The sequence below is a fragment of the Podarcis melisellensis genome (genome assembly GCF_964234715.1).
Source record: "Podarcis melisellensis genome assembly, chromosome: 13".
In the NCBI taxonomy this organism is placed as follows: domain Eukaryota; kingdom Metazoa; phylum Chordata; class Lepidosauria; order Squamata; family Lacertidae; genus Podarcis; species Podarcis melisellensis.
In genome coordinates this window covers 40,686,018-40,704,046 of record NC_138545.1, presented here as the reverse complement: position 1 = coordinate 40,704,046, position 18,029 = coordinate 40,686,018, and the positions used below count along the sequence as shown (strand labels likewise).

At 44.3% G+C, this 18,029-nt stretch overlaps 1 protein-coding gene and 2 long non-coding RNA genes across 4 annotated transcripts in view; 1 reads left to right on the top strand and 2 right to left on the bottom strand.

The window, feature by feature from the left end:
- The window catches only part of LOC309354399, a 266,088-nt gene that overhangs the window by 33,924 nt on the left and 214,135 nt on the right, over positions 1-18,029 (top strand). The gene's annotated exons all lie outside the window — the stretch shown is intronic.
- MYO1D (myosin ID) overlaps positions 1-18,029 on the bottom strand; it is a 175,832-nt gene that overhangs the window by 140,285 nt on the left and 17,518 nt on the right. For both annotated transcript variants that reach the window (XR_014162166.1, XM_081883878.1), the window contains exons 2-4: positions 4,825-5,033; positions 3,674-3,767; positions 1,188-1,353 (exon numbers count right to left, since the gene is read on the bottom strand). Coding sequence is in view for 1 of the 2 variants with exons in the window: in XM_081883878.1 (XP_081740004.1) it covers positions 1,188-1,353; positions 3,674-3,767; positions 4,825-5,033 (469 nt within the window). In the remaining variant the exon portion in view is untranslated. The remainder of the gene's footprint in view (positions 1-1,187; positions 1,354-3,673; positions 3,768-4,824; positions 5,034-18,029) is intronic.
- LOC309354442 lies at positions 14,602-14,989 on the bottom strand. The gene is made up of 2 exons (XR_014162303.1): positions 14,915-14,989; positions 14,602-14,855 (listed from the first exon to the last, which is right to left on the bottom strand). It is a non-coding gene; the product is annotated as an uncharacterized lncRNA (long non-coding RNA).

The window sequence follows — 18,029 nt, the reverse complement described above, 5'->3', positions numbered from 1 at the left end:
CTCTCCGCTGCCTTCCTCTCAGCTGTGGGGCGGCTGAGGGAGAGGCAATAGGCAGACGCAGGTCCCACGCTGCCATTTCAGGCAGCACAGAACCTGCAGGCGCCTAAGTCACCATTCCTAAAAAGTTTTGTGAGCCCATTTTTTTAAAAAAAAAACTCATTTTGTCACACACACCCCCAGTGATGACACCTGGGGCAGACCGCACCCCCTTCCTCCGCCACTGTCTAGGGCCTGTTCCAAATGAACCAAACTGTGCCAACTCCTTAAAAAATGGGATGCTTACCAAACCAGCAGAAATGCCTTCACGTTTTAATTTGAGAAAAAACATCACTTAAAAAAAACAAAACCCAAAATAAATCACTAAAATGCCTTGCAAGCCATCACAGCTATAATGGTTGAGATTGAGTGCAATGTAGTCGTTAAGAGTGTTGAACTAGGAGCTGAGAAACCAGGGTTCAAACGCCCACTCAGCCATAAAACTCGCTGGGTGATACTGGGCCAGTCATTGCCTCTCAGCCGAACCTATACTGTTGTTGTGAGGATTAAATGATGAGGAGGAGAACTGTGCACACCACTTTAAGTTCCTTGGAGGGGAAAGATGGGATATAACTGTAATAAATAAATTATCCCAAGTGTGTCACTATGAGCAAATGGGGATATGACTACCAAATATGGAATAACCCCTGAGACTGAGATGGAGATGGAGAGAGAGGGAGAGAGAGAGAGGCTGAGACTACATTCATTCTGCAAAGAGGCTCGAGGGCAACAAATGCAGATGCTTTTAAAAAAACCACACACACCCAAAACACCAGATGCTGTCACAGAAATCCACATGAAAGCCAGCCAGCTCTCATAGTCACGCAAAGCAAAACAGCCCCACCATCTAGTCCATTTTTAAGTGAGGTTTTCATCAACCCCTGACTGAACATGTAATAGAAAGTTCTGTTACTGCGGCATGATCTTCTATTTTAAAACCATGGCATTTGACATCTGCTGTGATTTTATTTTCTGGAAAGCTCACTATGCTAAAGCCAACTCTTTTGATTTTTGTCCTGCTGGGAGTAAGGCATGTTCTTATCCCATGAGCTTTCCTCAGCGGATGCATAAAATATGGTAATCCTTCTCATCATTTCTAAAATAAGTCCACAAAAAATCATGATGGCTTTTTATTGGCAAGGCAAACTTACCTTTTCCAGCAAGTAATTATTGATGTGCCCACCTATTGGGTCCCCTTTGAAATCAAAGTTGATATCCATATACTTTCCAAACCGGCTGGAATTGTCGTTTCGGTTGGTTTTGGCATTGCCAAAGGCTTCCAGGACACAGTTGGATTTCAACAGCATGTTCTTCACCCTTTGGAGAGCAGACAGGCACAAAAAGGAACAGGAAACCAGGTCTAGACGTTATGTATTTCTAAGTTTGCATATCAACATGTTTTATATGCAAGCAGCGGAATGGCCACATTAGTGATTTTGTGGGATTAAAAAAGCTGTGCTCATGAAAGGCTCAAGTAAAGTAGCCCAAAACATGTCTCAACATAAAGCTCCCCTCCGGCACATGGCTTAATCCAGCACTGCTGGACACTGTATGCTTTGTTTGTATCTAAAGCTCACCCCCATAAAAAAAACACTTCTGCAGTGTTGGATGGGAGTTCCGTACCAGGACAGACTTTGCTCATGTGCTCAAGACATTGATTCCATAAAACATATTGCACTGTACAAAACATGAGCAAGCCAGGGCTGAACTGATACCACCCTTGCTGGTACCTTTCACAGGAAAATCAGAGGCTCACTATGTCAGGTTCCTATTGGAAGACCAGACAAATGCTAGAACATTAGCAGTGGCAAAGTTTTTATCGGTGGTTGCAAGAACAAATAATCCCTATATTCTGAACAAAATGCTTATTTAACTTGGAGGTAGGCTGTATGAATTGTGTATTGCTTTGTAATGATTTGTTGGGTCTCTGGACTGTAATAAAGATTGATGATGATCAGTGGCGTAGCGTGGGTTGTCAGCACCCGAGGCAAGGCAAGCACCCGAGGCAAGGCTGTGCTGGGCGGCCACTGCACTGTCCCTCCCCCAGATAGTCCCTCTCTCTCTCTCCAGACCGCATGCCTGGCACCCACCCCCTCCACAGTGGGCGGCGACCCAGCGGCTCGGATCGGATTCGCACAGCCAGCACTGCAGTGAGAGAGAGTGAGTGAGCCAGGTAGGGGCAGAGAGCTGCGAGTGCGAGCGCGCGCCCCCCAGATGTTGCGCCCGGTGCGGCCGGGCCCCCCCCCGCACCCCCACGCTACGCCACTGATGATGATTAAAAAAAACCAGTCTGTTCAGCTCCAACATTGCACATTGAAAGCTCAATCCCTTCCCCAATAAAATCCAGGCCAAAGTCTGCTCTTCCAAAGGAACTCTTGAACCTAGGCATGCCTTCAATGGAAGGAAAATGTGCAGCCTAGGGCATGCACCATGCATCCTTGGTGCCCAAAGGTGATTCATTCTACTACTTATTTTTAAGTTATTTTATTATCTGCCCTTCATCAGCAAGTACCAGGGCAGGTTAGAACAATTTTAAATTTAAAACTTAAAAAAGTTAAAACACATTACACTCACAAGAATAGGGTGAGCCCTGAAGCACATAAAGGTAAAGGACCCCTGGAGAGTTAAGTCAAATAGAATTTGACTCTGGGGTGCGGCACTCATCTTTGCTTTCAGACCGAGGGAGCCAGCATTTGTCCTCAGACAGCTTTTCTGGGTCATGTGGACAGCATGACTAAACCGCCTCCGGCACACAGAACACTGTGACAAGTGCCAGAGCACACAGAAATGGCATTTACCTTCCCACCACAGTGATACCTATTTATCTACTCACACTGATATGCTTTCGAACTGCTAGGTTGGCAGGAGTTGGGACAGCAACGGGAGTTCACTCTGTCACATGGATTCAAACTGCCAACCTTATGATCAGCAAGCCCAAATGGCTCAGTGGTTTAGACCACTGAGACAGTGTCCCTCCCCTGAAGCACATATAAAAAGGTAAAGGGACCCCTGACCATTAGGTCCAGTGCTCATCTCACTTTACTGGCCGAGGGAGCCGGCATACAGTTTCCGGGTCATGTGGCCAGCATGACTAAACCACTTCTGGCGAACCAGAGCAGCGCACGGAAACGCTGTTTACCTTCCCGCCGGAGCGGTACCGATTTATCTACTTGCACTTTGACATGCTTTCAAACTGCTAGGTTGGCAGGAGCTGGGACTGAACAATGGGAGCTCACCCCGTGGCAGGGATTCGAACTGCTGACCTTCTGATCGGCAAGCCCTAGGCTCAGTGGTTTAACCCACAGCGCCACCTGCATCTCTTGAAGCACATATATTGGGTGTCAAAGGCCAGGACAAAGAACCAAACAGTACAGATTGTAATGGAACATACAGAAAGAAACAGCACTGAAGACATGTAGGACTCAAGCCATTTTAACACTTGCACTTGGAGCCGTGCTTAGAAACCACGGGGCCAGGTAGGGGCAATTGTGTCCTTTGCTACCAGCATCACCCCATCCTTCACACAATTTAGCGGCAAGATGCTGTTGAAGCTTCCAGGTAATTATTCAAGGACAGCCCCATGTACCATATTACATTCCAAACATGTTCCCTCTTCCCAGGACCATAGTCGCCTTACCTTTCTACCTCAGCTCTCTGGCTTGGATTAGTAATGGCAGCTATGTATTGCATGATGTATTTGCTTGCTTCTGTTTTGCCGGCTCCACTCTCACCTGGGGGCACAGACAGGGGGGAAAATGGTTTCTAAGCTTTCACAAGAGTTCAAAAACATCACGTTGTAGTAGATATAAAGAGGACACATTTTATTCTCAGCATCACTCTACACGGTACTACAGTATTTTGCTGTTTAAGTCATTTCTGGTTTGTCAGTTTTTAATGCAAGCTGAATTTAAGGACATATGTTGACCATGTACTGTCCCAAATTCAACTTGTAGCATTTCTAGTTGAAGAATAGCAACCGCAGAAGTGGGCAAGACCCGTATGGCATTCTAGAAAGTTGCATACTGTGTCGAGGCAGTAGAAGATGGACAGAAAGAGGAACTGCTTACTTGTGTTATGTAAATTCATTCCACTTTTGCTTCTGGTGAACAGGTTTTAGGGTGGGATTTGCCTCAAAGCACTGCAAAACCCTTTTGACCGGTGTGGAAAAAATGAAACATGAAAACCATAGGAAGCAAAACAGCTCTCAAGCAGTGTTCAGCTCTTTAAAAAGCACTGTCTGCCCCCAAGCCGAGGTTGATTCAACAGATTACAGCTCCTTATATTCTAAGTTTTATATTGGAGATGGGGTGAGTGTTAGAGAAGGAGAAAATTGGGAAAGGCGCACTGCTAAAAGCATAGTTTGTAGAATTGCTTCATCTACGTTTTTTGAAGCTTTGTGGACACTTCAAGCCTCAGCAAAGCTGCAAGCCAGCAGCCTGGCGGTATTCCTAATTTGCCATGGATTGACCCAATGGAACCATATTAGCACCATTAACACCAATCCCAAAAGCAGTGTTGGCTGGGTGACATTATTTCAATTGGGTCCTCTGGGACAAAATTAGGAATGCTGATTGTACTTTTGCTGCCATTTGAGTGCCGTGTGTGCGCACACGCGTAAACAGGAAACAACAGGAAACAGGAAAAAACAACAACTGCAGGGTGACTGCTGCATCCCTGCACTAGAAGAAACAACACAATTGCAGCCAGACTCACTTCCTTTGCTTCAACTTTCAAATGGGCTGTTAGAATGTGACTCAGGTTGGAGGTAGCAGGTACCCTGCAACACACCTGATATTACGATGCAGGTATCCTTTGATCGCCTCTTCATGGCTTTGTACGCAGCATCCGCAATAGCAAAGAGATGAGGGGGCCGCTCATACAGCTCCCGACCTTTGTACTGCTCGATCATGTCCCGTCCATAGATATTCAGGTTCTTGTAAGGGTTTACAGAAACGACCACTTCCCCAATAAAAGTGTAGATCCGTCCCTTTTCAAACCTAGGCAAGGCAAGACAAAGACAAAGGACACAGAGAGAGTTAACTTCAAAGGGCATACATGAGCTTCTGCACATCTCCTCAGCTGCTTTTGATCATACCCGTTAGTCAATTGACCCAAGTATTTCACAGACTAACAGAAAGGTAATAACGTTTGAAAGCTTGCATGGAAAACATATGTAGTACATTAGGAAGGATTATAGGCACTGTACATGCCGCCAAGTTTTCCATGTAAACATAGAATCTGGTTATCTAGAAGCAGAATTAGACATCCTGAGAACCAGTTTTTATTACACTGAAAAAGAATCTAGCCCTCATGACATTTTTATAGGTTCAAGCGAACATGTGTAACAAGTTGTGATGACAGTCCTACTACCAGGCCTGCTTATTGAGGCTCCAAATACCAATCTCACTATTCTGGAACATCTTTTAGAAGAATATTAAGCTAGTACAGGCAACCCCCCCCCCATTTACGCACATTCAATATGTGTGTGTGACTGTGCACACTCACATAACGCCAAGCCCAGAAGTGACCCAAAAAGTCACAAAAGTGGGTGGAATGGGGCATGGTGGGGGCAGAATGGGGTGAATGCAGACTTTTTCCAATGGTGTCTCAAATATTTCACTTTTCACTTAAATGTGTGTTGCATTGGAATGCAACCTCCGTGTAAATTGGGAGTTGCCTGTACTTTAATATACGATATAGAAAGTGACAACTGAAGCACTAAACAAGACCACTTTAAAAACATTTAAAAATCTAGTTGGGAAAAATCAGTTTGCATCAATACAAATGTAAAAGGTTGTGTCAAAAAAACTCTTAATCAAGTCTAAATTCCCAGTGTAGCCGTAACAAAAAAATAGTATTTCACACACATCCTTCCTAAACACAAATTCCAAGGTACTTTGTATTCAAGTTAGGAAAGGGATATCGGCTTATAGAATAATGTTGCCATTGTGTATGGATAATATAAGGCAGAACTTTCCAAACTCTGTGTTGCGACACGTTAGTGTGTCAACCGCAGTGTGTAGGTGTGTCACGCAAATGCTCCTGGGGCTGGAAAGGGGTTAGTTTCACCTCCTCTTTGCTAATAAAACTGAATTACTGGGTCGCGAAATGATGCATGTCTAAAAAAATGTGTCACCGGCATGGAAAGTTTGGAACGCTCTGATGTAAGGCAAGTCAGAGCGTAGAGTGCATAACTCACTTGCACACCTAAAGGTAAAGGTAAAGGTACCCCTGCCCGTACGGGCCAGTCTTGACAGACTCTGGGGTTGTGCGCCCATCTCACTCTATAGGCCGGGGGCCAGCGCTGTCCGAAGACACTTCCGGGTCACGTGGCCAGTGTGACATCGCTGCTCTGGCGAGCCAGAGCTGCACACGGAAACGCCGTTTACCTTCCCGCTAGAAAGCGGTCCCTATTTATCTACTTGCACCCGGAGGTGCTTTCGAACTGCTAGGTTGGCAGGCGCTGAGACCGAGCAGCGGGAGCGCACCCCGCCGCAGGGATTCGAACCGCCGACCTTTCGATCGGCAAGTCCTAGGCGCTGAGGCTTTAACCCACAGCGCCACCTGCGTCCCTCACTTGCACACCTAGCTGACATTAAAGCCACAAGAAAGGCAGTTTTAAAGGCGAGCATAAAATCCACAGTAACCATGGGCTCAAACAACTTTCTTATAAACTGACTCAATATCAAGGATACACTCCGTGCTGATACAATCCCTGGGGTCAGGAAGTGCTATCAGTCCTAGAGATGAATGCAAAGATAGCATATTAGTGAACTCTTCTTATCCAGGTTTGTCTCCCTTGTTATTTTCAGGTAAGGGGTGGGGGGTGAAGGGAGGGGGGAACTACTGCAAAGTGCATGTTCCAATTAGCCACACTACTTAAACTGTGTATATTTGCTGTGTGGAAGGCTTTCTAAAATAGAAAAAATGGTTCACACAACTCTACAATCCATTCAAGGGATTGACTCGCCAGATTCTCAGTTTCAGGGACCCTGATGCAGCTATCTCATCCAACGGTATTAGGGGAATTTCTCAGAGATAAGCTCCAAGTCAAAGGGTTGTATCATGGAATTCCTGCTTGGTAAAGTGCAAGCAGTGCAGACAGGATGTGATTATAAGACACTCCTGAACAAAAGTCTGTGGGCTTCCAAGCTAGGAAACTTTGCTCAACAACATTTTTTTTTAAGTCCAGTGAGCCACACACCAGGAGATGAAAGCACAATATTTCTTCTTAACAACGAGGGGAAATGTAAGAGCATTCGAAATATGGCACGGTGATCAAAGTTCTTTTTTAAATAAGAAAGGTATAATAAATGTCAGGAATGTGTTTGGAAACCAATGAAAGAGTACTGTACAAATCATAAGGAAAGATAAGGAACGTGTGAGAGAGACACAACAGCGGAACGAGCAAAGTTCACAAGAGAAGCTCATAACATAATGCTAAGGCCAAGTGGCCAGTCCCTGGTATGCGACTCAACAATTCTGCCTTATCAGAAAGGTCAAGTGGGTCACGGACTAATGTGATAATAATGAGCAGAATAATGTGTTGCTTTGCAGCTGGCAAGTCCCTATCAAGGTCTGCTCTGCTGCTCTATCCTTTCCTGGTATGCCATGGTGGCCCTAGTTTATAGCAGTGCCAGATGGGCACTGTAACTTTGACTCTGGGCTTCCACTCAGGCATGCTGCCACCTCTGCTCTGGGGTTCTGGGGGTGATCTGGACAGGTCTGGAGCTGGAGGAGCAGGACCACTTTGGGCACACTGTTTCCCTTTAACCTGTGGCTTTCTGAAGCAGGATACAGTGGTACCTCGGGTTACATACGCTTCAGGTTACATACGCTTCAGGTTACAGACTCCGCTAAGCCAGAAATAGTGCTTCAGGTTAAAAACTTTGCTTCAGGATGAAAACAGAAATCTTTCTCTGGCAGCGCGGCAGCAGCAGGAGGCCCCATTAGCTAAAGTGGTGCTTCAGGTTAAGAACAGTTTCAGGTTAAGTACGGACCTCTGGAATGAATTAAGTACTTAACCTGAGGTACCACTGTATCTTTGTAGGTGGGGGCCCAGGGAGGCATTTTTCAGCATCTGCCAGCTCCCCCTGAGCCTTATAAGTAATAGGTCCAACAATAGGGCACTCTTCTGCTGCTGCTGCTGCTGTCGCTTCCAGTTCACAACATTGTCAAACCAGAGCTGAGGAAAAGAGGTGTTTTTCTCACTCTCAAGTCAGTCACATGGCACCGAGTTTCCCTACTCGAGGGTAGAGACTAAAACGCTCTCTGAAGCTCTAGAAATGTCTTAAATGCTCCAGACTGCATGTGTGTGACTGCACAGAAACCATAAAGGGTAGGCTCTTAAGTTCAAATTTCTGCATCTTTAATCTCTTTTTGAGGTCCAAAAGGATTCTAGCACAGCAATGTGAGAGCCTTCCCTATGGATGGCCTAAGACAGGGGTCAGCAACTTTTTCAGCCGTGAACCGGTCCGCCATTCTTCAGGGGGGGGGGAATGAAAGAATTTCTATGCCACACAAATAACCCAGAGATGCATTTTAAATAAAAGCACACATTCTACTCATGTAAAAACACCAGGCAGGCCTCACAAATAACCGAGAGATGCGTTTTAAATAAAAGGACACATTCTACTCATGTAAAAACACACTGATTCGTGGACCGGATTGAGAAGGCAATTGGGCTGCATCTGGCCCCTCGGGCCTTAGGTTGCCTACCCCTGACCTAAGAGATTGTTTACTGTGCAGCCACCTCTTCCCTGCCCACCACATTTTCTTTCAAAAACACACACACAACACTTCCCCATCTTCTGCAGCCTATTACTGATCCTTCACCACTAGGTGGGATCAGTATACTTCCTAACTCACTCTAAAAGAGGATAGCTGACTGAACCACAATCCTGGCTCAAACACAGTGCCATGCCCTTAAAACACACAGCAGGATATGACAAATCCTTTTCCATTGCTCAATTTGAGAAAGGAAGACCAAACCAAGTGTGCAGTGAAGATCACAGGTTGCTCCTTTCTCAGCTGCTGATGTATACCAGTGCTATATGGAGTTGCCTATGTTTTCTAAAGTACCGTAAAACAGCCACTCAGCAGAGGCTTCTACATGAGCTCAGGGTTTCCAAATACAGTATTTTAAGTTTCATGTGCTACTGCACATGGGTGTAGCCGGGAGGGGGGCAGGGAGGGGCAGTCAACAAAATCAATAAAAATATATAGCTGAGGTTCTGCCCCCCCCAATAAAATACATGCCCCTTCAACAAAAATCCTGGCTACGCCCATGCTACTGCATAACATCCAGATTGCTATAAAGATGCTGCAAAAAAAATATCTCAGCAGTCAAGCACCTTCTGCTAATCTCACACGAGATATTCCTTAACCGTTTCACAAATTCTCAACCTATTTGAATTCTTTTCCCACTGAACACACAGGTAAAGGGAGGCGGAATCCCAAATTTCATTTAGTGTGGAATGTTTTCTTACTGAAAGCATTTCCTTTCTAAGTAGTGGGAAAGTTCAGCATCACTGACTTGCTTCCAAAGACCAAGGAGTGTAGCCAACTAAGTCTTACTCAGAGCAGACCCAATTAATTGATGGATCTGACTAACTGAAGCCCACTTATTTTAATGGATCTGCTCTGAGAAGCATTTAGTTAGATATAGCCCAGAGAGTTCAGGTTTCAATGGAGTTTTACAGTCCCAGAAGCATTTTGATACATCCTCCCTAGACATTGATCTCATTTTCGCTCTTGCTTATGAAGTATGCACACCTGCAATAAATGTTAATAGATTTACAAGTGAAAACCAAAGAGTCATACGCCCTTTTCAACTCAGCATTAAGGGCTGCCAATTCCAGAGTAGGAAATGCCATTCAGCATGCATTTTGAGCCCCTCCTTTCCTGAATGGGACTGAGAAGCAAGGGCAGGGCAAGGATAAGCAATTTACTCACACAAAACTCTTAAACAGGGCAAGTTCTCCTTTGAAGGAAGTCTAGAAGGGGAGCAGGATGGGCTTGTAATTCTAGGGTTGCCAAAAGGTCAGACTTTTACTGGCCCAACCAGAAATTCATCCTCCTGCCCTCGTGCCAGAACACACACACACAGCTCAATAACTTGTTTCTCTAAATCAGGCATGTTGAAAGGTTATTGCAGCAGTTTAAGAAGAAAGTGGAAGGATTTGGGAAATACAGGCGAAAAAATGGGGCATGCCACTATTTAGGGAAAGGCAAACTGCAAGAATATAGAGTTTGTGAGGGGAAATTGTTTTCTGCACAGTGCAATTTCGGCATATTACAGAGCAAAAGACCTTGGACAGAAGCAAATAAAAGCCAAACCACTAAGCGCAGGAGTGTAAGAACACTTTTCTTTCTGCTTGCGTCAGTGGGTACTGTGAGGCATTCCTCCTCCACATTTGAGGGCTGCGGAGTGCAAGCCAGGCTTGGGATGCCTGTTTTATCTGCAGATATTATGGCAGAAAGGAAAATAAAAAGGCAGCAGAGGGATAACTGATTGGTTTCCTGGAACAGACAGAGGCTGCAGCAATGGTGCCTTTTGCCAATAAATCAAGAAAAAAAAATGTTACCAATGCCACCTGCCTAATTTGTTTTCACCAACCAACTAGCTAACTCCAAGTAATTATACTATACACAGAGAAAGAAAGAACACACACACACACAGAGAGAGAGAAAAGAATAGAATAGGAGGCACCTGGAAGGACCTCCCTGACAAAAGAAAAGAAAAGAAGAGTTACAAGTTTTTTTGCCTTTAGGATCATGCAAAACAAAGGGTAATGCTAAGCACACGTGCTTCAAATTCCATTTCGCTAAAATTAACAGAGAATGTGATCCAAGCAGAAGTGTTACATACACACAAAATACACACATGAAAACATTAGTAACAGCTTTACAGAAGGAGGAAGCAAAGGAGTGTCAAGTAAAAGAAGATTTGGTGATGCACCTGCAGTATTTAGCCCCTTCTGAAACACTGCACCTGAATACCACACTATTTACCAAACTCCTGAGCTTGTTAATAATTGGGGGAAAGAGTAAGTCAGGCCCCATCTAATGCAGGCTCTTGCTTGAGCTGCAGAAGTTCTTTAAGGTGCCTAAAAGATTATGCTTCTGGGAATGTTGGGGGGTGTTTTTACTAATTTTCAGCAAGGTCAACATTAATGACGTGGTATTGGCATCGAGGAAATTTGACATACTATGCCAAACCCTGCAGCTGTGCATTAGGCTATCATCAAACTGAACATCTTAGGACTCAGAATAAGGACACTTTAACCAATTAGAAATGCATTCTTAAAGAAAAAAACCCACACACCTGGGGTACAAGTTTTGCTCTTATTATAGGGTGCAATTCTACATACAGATGTGGGGGTAGGTCTCATTGATTTCAATGGGATTTTCTTCCAAGTAGACATTCATTGGGTTGTTGTTGTTCATTCTCATTTCTTAGCATTTGCCTGGTTTCCCCTACTTACCTCCAATATGGCTGAAACATAACTCTTTCACCACCACCTCATTCACCTCTTTTCTCCCCAACTTTTTCTTTTAGTTGCCTCCAACCCCAAATAATCACCCTTTTTACTCCAAACAACAGGTGTGGGGTGAAAATCTTCACAACAAGCACATTACATTATAAGGTCATAAACCAATCCTCATTCATGACAGAAATCTAGACATAATACAAAGGGGGGCGGAGTGTTTTGATTTCCTTACTATTTTACCTGTGGGATTTGGAATGTGCTCCTTTGGCCAATTTCCATGTACTGAAGAAATGCTTCCTGGTAAAGCAACTAAAACATCTCACCTAGGGCACATTCATGAATTTCTTTAGCTTATGTTCTAATGAAACAAACAAGTGTTGTACAAGGGTAACAGTTTAGTGATCCCTTTTATCTGGAGACATCACCATGGAGGGCATGTGAAGCCAAGAATCTTTCACACTGCACTATGAATGAACCAAGAGCAAAACTTGTAGCATACACAGTAGTGTATGAACTACATACCACCAGTGGTTATCACGAGAGTCACAGAGGACAGGACTGGATTGCTACCATGTAGGAGATGGAATATTACACACAAGGGACATACTTTCTGTGACAATTAATCCCAGCTGCAAACAGGCCCCCCCCCCTTAATTTACACCGAGTCTTGCTGCCAATTTAGCCCCTATGCTCCCTACTATTGAAATACAGGAGCGGAAACACAATATTTATTATAGGTATCCTGAGCTGTTTCTTGCCATCAGCTAGCCACAAGCTGCTAATGCACCATCAGATGCTTCATTGTTCTCTTAAAAATATTCCACATTTGTCAAACTCGCACTCGGTACTGCTCTGTGAACACTGGGAACTTCTGAATAGAACATTGTGTTTGAGCCTGGGCTTTTGAATGTACCGATTTAGTTCTCCAGTCCTAGAAATAGTCAGGAAAGGCAGCAGGCCTTCTCCGAAGAACATAAAACGCACAGAAATAATTGAACTAGATGTGCCCCATAAGCTGATTCAGGACAAGAAGATGCCAGTGTAACCAAAACAGTCTACGATATTGCCTTTTGTTTCCTCTTCCCATTTTTTGGTTTAAACAGACCATTTATTATCACCAGTAGCAAACTAATGGGGAAATATTAAATTAAACTTTCCAAGGCAAGATAATATGTAACCCAACAGAGACTGAGCACAGAACTATTGCTCTTTTGCCTTGCATGTTAATGCAACGCTACAGTGTATTTTCCATGTTAACACATTATTGTAAGGAGCTTGTCATGGAAGCATCCTGAACTCCCTAGAACCGGTGCTTTATTTCTGCACCACAGAAAATGCAACAACAAATACGTAACAGAGAAAGTGCTCTGGTGCCAACCCAATAAGTCTCAGCAGGCACAAGAATGGTTAGGTACCAGTCTTGGAATTGCCCTCCAACATTATAATGAATGTTCTGACCACCAGTTCAGGTGGACACGGCTGACCCAATACACTGATGGGGTGCATAAAGTCCCCTAAAGAATCCATGTGGAAACACATTTCATAGCAATTTCCTAATTTCCTGCAAATCTATTCATCTTGCTGACAACTCCTGTACAGTACATCTAAGCATGAAAGATATGCATAATGTTGTACATAGAGGGTTCTGGGGCATATTCCTGGACATGTACTCAGCCTTCCCAAATAACACTTGAGATGGCAATCCTGCGCACAGACCTCTTCAGACTGCAGGAGGGGCTCACTTGCCTGACTGCTGCTCCATTTAAAACAACAACTATATACGTGTCAAGGAGAAAACTTGGCTAGAACCCTTCTCCTTGACACCTAGTTCTCTGCAGGAATTTATTATTATTTGGTATGGAAAGGCATTCAGTCATGCAACACCTCACCTTCGGTCTGAAGTGATCAAGTCTAGACACAGGATTATCACCTCACCTGCTGCTTGTGAGAACTAGGGGCTTGTACAGGGTGCCAGCCAGGCCCATTGGTCCTAGCAATCACCTGCACAAAATGAGAAGGCGTCCAGAACACACCCAATACTATACACACGATGAGGAAGATTGGTAGCGGTAAATCAGCTCCCTCTGAAGCTCTGAAAGCCACTGATCAAGAGAAACCCAGAAGTACTTGCTAAGAGACGCAATATAAAACCTCAATGAAGATGAGGCAAACCTCCATGGAAGAAGAGAATCCTTTAGGAAGCAAAGCCAAAGGCAAATTTCTAGCAGCAGTTTAGCATAGCAGCCACCCAAATGTGCTATGCTAAGTATGAAAGCTCAGGAAAGATGTGGGCGCAGCTCTCCCTCCTCCTGCCTTCCTTCACCGACTGGCTAGTTTAAGAGGGAGGCTGAAATGCCTTATCCTACTCCTCTTCGAATGCCAGTGTTGGATTAGCACTCCAGTCAACAAAGCCTTACAAGCAGGGAACTAGAGATGTGCAGCTGTGTGTGAGGACTCTGTACATTTGCTTGCTAAAGATATGGTTGCAAGCAGGTCCAGGGACTTGACAGGACATAAGGTTAGAGAAATACTGACATAAATGGCTGTTGATATATTGGACCCAGCCAAGGAAAACTATTAAGGCACTAGGACCATCATTTTCAAACTGGAGAACCCCTAAATTCATTGGAGGCATATCAATGGATATTTTATCATCATCGCTGTCACCACACAGCTATAGGGAGGGTGTTTGCTCACACACACAGTTCACATGGGTGTGTGCAGTCTAATGTCTAGTGACCTGCATGTATGATGATGTGCCATAGAGCAGCCTTCCCCAACTTCAAAGCCCTCCAGATGATCTGAAGAACCAGCACCATTGGCCCTGAGCAAGTCTTAGGAACGCCAGACAGTATGGTTAGCGTAGTCTAACATCTGGAAGGCAACATGTTGAGGAAGGCTGTTCAAGAACATGTCAAAGAATGCTCTGCACTGAGCAGGAGGTTTGTGGCAACAAGTACCATATTTTTTGCTCAATAACACGGGTGTCAAACAGAAGGCCCGCGGGCCGAATACGGCCCGCCAGACCTCGTCATGTGGCCCGTGTAGCCGCCGCCGGCCGCCAGTCTTCACCTTTTATTCTCGCTTTTTTTTTTTGACACAAGAAAGCCGCCTCTTCAGCGCATGTGCGGCAGCCTACAAGCCAGAGAACGTCTGCCCTCTAGCGGCGCCGGCCGTTCTACACAGGAAACCTCCACTGTACATGCATTCAGGAAACCTCCACTTGTTTTTATACTGAGTACATGCCATCCTGTGATGTGACAGATCCAACGGCTGCCTGAACCCTTCTCTCCCGTACTGTAAGTACATATGATGTATGAATATCTACTTGCCATTATTCTGACTATGTTTCTGCTCTCAGAGCTAGTTATTACTTACATTATTACAAAAAACAGTAATAATTGAATGCAGTGACAATAATTTATGATAATAAAGAGTGGACACATAGTCCTACAGATACAACCGACACTTTGAGGGTGACCAAACTGCTGATGCGGCCCCCGATGAATTTGAGTTTGACACCCCTGCTCTATAAGACTAACTTTTTCCCTCCTAAAAAGTAAGGGGACATGTGTGTGCGTCTTATGGAGTGAATGCAGGCTGCACAGCTATCACAGAAGCCAGAACAGCAAGAGGGATTGCTGCTTTCACGGCGCAGCGATCCCTCTTGCTTTTTTGGCTTCTGAGATTCAGAATATTTTTTTTATTGTTTTCCTCCTCCAAAAACTAGGTGCGTCTTGTGGTCTGGTGCATCTTATAGAGCGAAAAATATGGTAAGTGTCCTTAAGCACAAAAGTGAAAAGGCTTCCTTTTAGGTGAAAAAGTCTGAAACCCTCTGGCCTGGAAAAACCATTCTCCAGACCCATTTCTGATAGTCAAGGAGTATCTATGCTTTCCAATAACCATCTTAAACACATTAGGAAGTCAAGGCAACTTAGCCTTTTACCAAGATACATTTTAATAAGAGCTGTGACAACCACAGTAACTTTCTCTGCATATGGACAAAGCATTTTTGACCTTGAAAGATGCAATGCAAATTTATATTTGATCTTTGGTTATTATTTCCATTCCAGGAAAAGTGTAAGATGACATGTCTAAGGTAATTTGCATGCCTATGTCAACAAGATATTGGAACAACTGTCCAACCTCTCGTCTTCCTACCGCTAAAAATCATTGTACTAAACACTACACACTATATAACAGTACTCTATAACTAACAAGAGGAACTCGAGCTTTCTTAGATCTTAACCCTCTGACCCAGGACTGGGAAGGGGTTGGTTGCGGCTACTCAATCTGAAGGGAGTATTTTCTGCTCATGCTGAGAAGCCCCCACTCTACACGCAAGGGCTAAATTCTGATTAAGCCCTGACTGAAAACAAGCCCTCCATGGTAATATCCAGGAAAAAACAGTATGTTCCATGACAAAACAAAACTGATGCAACTCCAGCTGGAAAAACACAGAGGTATGAGACATTAGCTTGCAAGTTCCGACAAGTCACCATTTCTTGTCAACAACTAATAGGTGAAGTGGCCCATCATAATCGTACACTTCTTTTAAGATACAAAAGGAGATGGAAACAATGGAAGGAACAGTGATCTAAAAAACAGGCAAGGCAGTCATCTTCCATAAAAAATTTTATTAGTAGAGTTCAAGCTTCTGAAATACCCAGAATCCTTCAAACAGACTTAAACGTGGCTAATTTGCACTCAAGAGACTTAAGGATGATGATAAAGATAATTGGTACATAAATAAATACACTTGTAATCAACTCTGAACTATATACAGTGGGAAATCAGCTAAATTTGCCTCATGAAGATGGCACATGGCTATTTGGGGCAATGCACTTGCCTACAGGTGGCCCCTGTGACATAAGGAAAACAATCTCATGTATTTAGCTACAAATTGGTTTCATGATGTCAGTATCCAGAAGAAAAAGTGCCACAGTGTTCACAGAGCTGCTGCCTGGCAATATTGCCTGCCGTATGCTATTTTCAGCAGCTATATGTTCTTAAAACAGAACTCCCCTATGTAGCAAGAGAGGGGTAGTACTTCCATTTCACCACAGGTGGGACTTAAAAGTCAATAGCCAGAAATAGCAGGCTTTTGTTGCCTCACAGCAAGCAGCCTCTCTTGCAGGGATGGGAAACCGGTGGCCCCAGGGTTCGAAATTAGCAGGGTGCAGGCGCATTTCGCGCCTAAAAATTCATTTGTGGTCTGGGTGCCCCTTTTTTGCGCCTGGCTGACACTCAAGGATTACTGAAATGTATTGTGCTTTGAAGCCTCGAAGTAAATGTTAAGGATAGACAATATGTTAAGGAGTTTAACAGTAAAGCGTAGAGTGTTTTGAAAACTGAAGTATGGTACCAATACAGTGGTACCTCGGGTTAAGTACTTAATTCATTCTCGAGGTCCATTCTTAACCTGAAACTGTTCTTAACCTGAAGCACCACTTTAGCTAATGGGGCCTCCCGATCCCGCTGCTGCGCGATTTCTGTTCTCATCCTGAAGCAAAGTTCTTAACCCAAGGTACTATTTCTGGGTTAGCGGAGTCTGTAACCTGAAGCGTATGTAACCTGAAGCGTATGTATCCCGAGGTACCACTGTATTCTTACTGCAAACACCAAATTAAACATGTATTAACAATTTCTGCTAAAAATGTGATATTAACCATGTGTCACTTATGTGAATTGTGTATTAATTCATGCTTATCAAAAGAATACATTCTGTTTTGGCACCCACAACCCAGGTCCCAGAAGCCATTTGGCTCCTAGCTTTTCTATCCCAGTTTCTAACACAATGTGGCTCTCTAGATACAGTCGTACCTTGATTCTCAAACAGAATGCGTTCCGTCCCAGAACCATTCAAAAACCAAGGTGTGGCTTCAGATTGGTTGCAGGAGTGTCCTGGAGCCAATCAGAAGCCGCAGAAGCCACGCCGGATATTCAGCTTCCAAAAATCATTCAAAAACTGCAACACTCACTTCCGGTTTTTGATTGTTCGGTAGCTGAAACGTACAAGTTCCAAGGCGTTCGGCAACCAAGGTGTGAGTGTGTTGTTGTGGACTCCCAACTCCCATCAGCCCCAGCCAGCATGGCCAACAGTTAGGGACGAAGAAAACTTTAGTCCAACAACATCTTGAAAGCCTAAGGTACCCAACCCCCAGACTCTTTAGCAGTTGTGTGGACACAACCATAATGCTCTGAAACCAATACAGAAACAATAGCCTGTCCAAACCTGACAAGCAAAAGCTAATCTTCTCCTCAATCACCCCAAACTAAGAAAGCTGGTACCATTATGTAGAGGAATCTACTCCTGTTTACAGACTCCAGTAAGCAATTGGTATTAAGATGGCCACAAAGCAGAGGAGGTAGGGATGTAAGGCAAAGCTCCTCCTCATTTTTCAAGGTGGACTGCTGACAAGCTCTGATGACACCATGGGAGTTGCCTCCTGGAATGCAAAAGGAGGAGTGAAGTGAAACTTCCCAAAGAGCAGGATCTGG